The sequence below is a fragment of the Charadrius vociferus genome, unplaced genomic scaffold (assembly GCF_000708025.1).
Source record: "Charadrius vociferus isolate BGI_N301 unplaced genomic scaffold, ASM70802v2 scaffold1362, whole genome shotgun sequence".
NCBI lineage: Eukaryota > Metazoa > Chordata > Aves > Charadriiformes > Charadriidae > Charadrius > Charadrius vociferus.
This window is the reverse complement of record NW_009647263.1, coordinates 11,426-14,612: the sequence shown is the minus strand read 5'-3', so window position 1 is coordinate 14,612 and position 3,187 is coordinate 11,426. Positions and strand designations below refer to the sequence as shown.

At 64.4% G+C, this 3,187-nt stretch overlaps 1 protein-coding gene across 1 annotated transcript in view; it reads right to left on the bottom strand.

Moving 5' to 3' along the window:
• Window positions 1-1,885: 1,885 nt before the first annotated feature.
• Window positions 1,886-3,187, bottom strand: part of LOC104281936 (serine/threonine-protein kinase MARK2-like) — a 12,351-nt gene continuing 11,049 nt past the window's right edge. The window contains exons 7-8 of the mRNA XM_009879997.1: window positions 3,005-3,126; window positions 1,886-2,240 (exon numbers count right to left, since the gene is read on the bottom strand). Coding sequence (XP_009878299.1) covers window positions 1,886-2,240; window positions 3,005-3,126 — 477 coding nt within the window. The remainder of the gene's footprint in view (window positions 2,241-3,004; window positions 3,127-3,187) is intronic.

The window sequence follows — 3,187 nt, the reverse complement described above, 5'->3', positions numbered from 1 at the left end:
GGCCACCCGGGATGTCCCCAAAAGGGTCCTGAGGACACCCAAGATGTCCCCAAGTCCATGGAGGACGTCCCCACACGCCCTTGGGCCATCGGGGATGTCCCCAGAGGGTCCCTGGGCCACCTATGATGGCCCCAAGTCCATAGAGGACATCCCCACAAGTCCTTGGGCCATCCGGGATGTCCCCAGAGGGTCCCAAGCTCCATCCAACGATGTCCCCAGATGTCCCAGGTCCATCCCAGATGTCCCCAAAGGGTCCCAAGGTCCAACTATGTCCCCAGATGTCCCCAGGGTCCATCCACGACGTCCCCAGCTCCATCCTGGACGTCCCCAAATGTCCCAGCTCCATCCGGGCCACCCCGAGATCTCCGAAGTCCATCCACAACGTCCCCACCAGGTCCTCAGGCCACCAGGACACATCCTCCATCCCTCCCCCCTGCCCTGTCCTTGTCACCCCCCTCGGTGGGTACATGTCCCCACAGGGGTGGTGGCACCAAGTGGTGCCACCGTCCCCCGCGCTCAGAGCTTGAGCTCGTTGGCCACCTGGGAGGTGATGTTCTTGAAGGCCGTGGAGGTGCCGGTGACATGTTTGAAGCCAACCAGGTCCTTGGGCCACCGGGACACATCCCCCACAGCATTGTCACCCCCTACGTCAGGTAGGTGTCCCCACAAAGGTGGGGTGGTGGCACCAGGAGTCACCGTCCCCCTGTCTCCCCCCCCGGCTCAGAGCTTGAGCTCGTTTGGCCACCTCAGAGGTGATGCTGAAGGCCATGGAGCTGCCACGGTGATGCGGTTGAAACCCACCACGTCCTTGGGCCACTGGGATGGGTCCTCCAGGACATCGTCACCCCCACTGTCACACAAATGTCCCCACCGGAGTGGAGGGGGTGGTGGCACAGGGCCACTGTCACCCCACTCAGAGCTTGAGCTCGTTGGCCACCTCAGAGGTGATGCTGAAGGCCATGGAGGTGCCACGGTGATGCGGTTGAAGCCCACCACGTCCTTAGGGTACCGGGATGGGTCCTCCACGACATTGTCACCCCCCACGGCAGGTAGGTGTCCCCACAAAGGTGGCATGGTGACACCGGGAGGGCCCCCCCCGCGCTCCCAGCTTGGGAGCGTTGGCCACCTGGGAGGCGATGTTCTTGAAGGCCGTGGAGGTGCCGGTGACATGTTTGAAGCCAACCAGGTCCTTGGGCCACCGGGACACATCCCCCACAGCATTGTCACCCCCTACGTCAGGTAGGTGTCCCCACAAAGGTGGGGTGGTGGCACCAGGAGTCACCGTCCCCCTGTCTCCCCCCCCGGCTCAGAGCTTGAGCTCGTTTGGCCACCTCAGAGGTGATGTTGAAGGCCATGGAGCTGCCACGGTGATGCGGTTGAAACCCACCACGTCCTTGGGCCACTGGGATGGGTCCTCCAGGACATCGTCACCCCCACTGTCACACAAATGTCCCCACCGGAGTGGAGGGGGTGGTGGCACAGGGCCACTGTCACCCCACTCAGAGCTTGAGCTCGTTGGCCACCTCAGAGGTGATGCTGAAGGCCATGGAGGTGCCACGGTGATGCGGTTGAAGCCCACCACGTCCTTAGGGTACCGGGATGGGTCCTCCACGACATTGTCACCCCCCACGGCAGGTAGGTGTCCCCACAAAGGTGGCATGGTGACACCGGGAGGGCCCCCCCCGCGCTCAGAGCTTGAGCGCGTTGGCCACCTTGGAGGCGATGTTCTTGAAGGCCGTGGAGGTGCCGGTGACACGGCTGAAGCCCACCACGTCCTCGGGGTACCGGGATGGGTCCTCCGCAGCGTTGTCACCCCCCTCTCATTGCATCCACGTCCCCACGGGGGCCGGTGGCACCGGGGAGGGGGGTGTCACCGTCACGCCGCTCAGAGCTTGAGCTCGTTGGCCACCTTGGAGGCGATGTTCTTGAAGGCCATGGAGGTACCGGCGATGCGTTTGAAGCGGACGCCGTTGAGGGACAACCGAGGGAGTTTACACACCTCCATCTCCCATTGGACGAAGGAGTCGTGACCGGGAGCGCCGTGAGCGCAGAGGAGGACGAAACGTTCCTGAGGTTCGCACCGACAGCTGTTGGCATCCAGAACCTTCCGGATCTCTCGTAACATCTCGCCCGGTTCTAAGGAACTGGTGGTTTTCATGCTCCAGGTGAAGCGTAAGGAACGGGGTTTGGCCTCGCGTCCACCCCCTTCGCGTCCTTCTTTCTCCGGCCCCACGGCGGGTCTGGGGAGGACACGGAAAGGGGACATGTGGGGACGTCGGGGTCGTCAAGGGGACAGGGGGGGCTGAGTGGCATAGGGAACCCATAGGTGGCACCAGGACTACCACAGATGCCACCAGGACCACCACGGAAGTCCTGGGTGTCACAGGGACCCCATGGACGTCACCAGGATCCCATGGATGCCACCAGGACCACCATGGATGCCACCACAACCAGCATGGTGGGCCTGGGTGTCTTGGAGACCACATGGGTGTCACCAGGACCACCATGGATGTCACCAGGACCACCATGGAGGTTCTGGGTGTCACAGGGGTCCCATGGACGTCACCAGGACCCCATGGGTGTCATGGGGACCCTGGGGGTGTCACAGATGTCATGGAGGCCCTGGAGGTGACACGGGGACCCCAGGGGTGTTGTGGGTGTCATGGGGACCCTGGGGGTGTCACAGATGTCACGGAGGCCCTGGAGGTGACACGGGGACCCCAGGGGTGTCATGGGGACCCTGGTGGTGTCACAGATGTCACAGGGGCCCTGGAGGTGACACGGGGATCCCATAGGTGACACAGGGACCCCAGGGGTGTCGTGGATGTCATGGGGACCCTGGGGGTGACACGGGGATCTCATGGGCATCACAGGGACCCTGCGGGTGACATGGGGGCCCTGGAGGTGACACTGGGACCCCAGGGGTGTTGTGGGTGTCATGGGGACCCTGGGGGTGACACGGGGATCCCATGGGTGACACGGGGACCCCGGGGGTGACACTCACCTCAGCGTCTCCACCCGGTCCTTGCTCTCGGGCTCGTGCGGGTTCCTCGAGAAACGAGAAGGGGCCGAGATCAGCGTGGGGGGAGAGGGGGGATTTGGGGGGGGGCGGGGCAGCCCCTCCCCCTCCCGCCACGGGGCCCGGGGGGGGGGGGGCATGGGGGCACAGGGGGCAGACGCACACGCG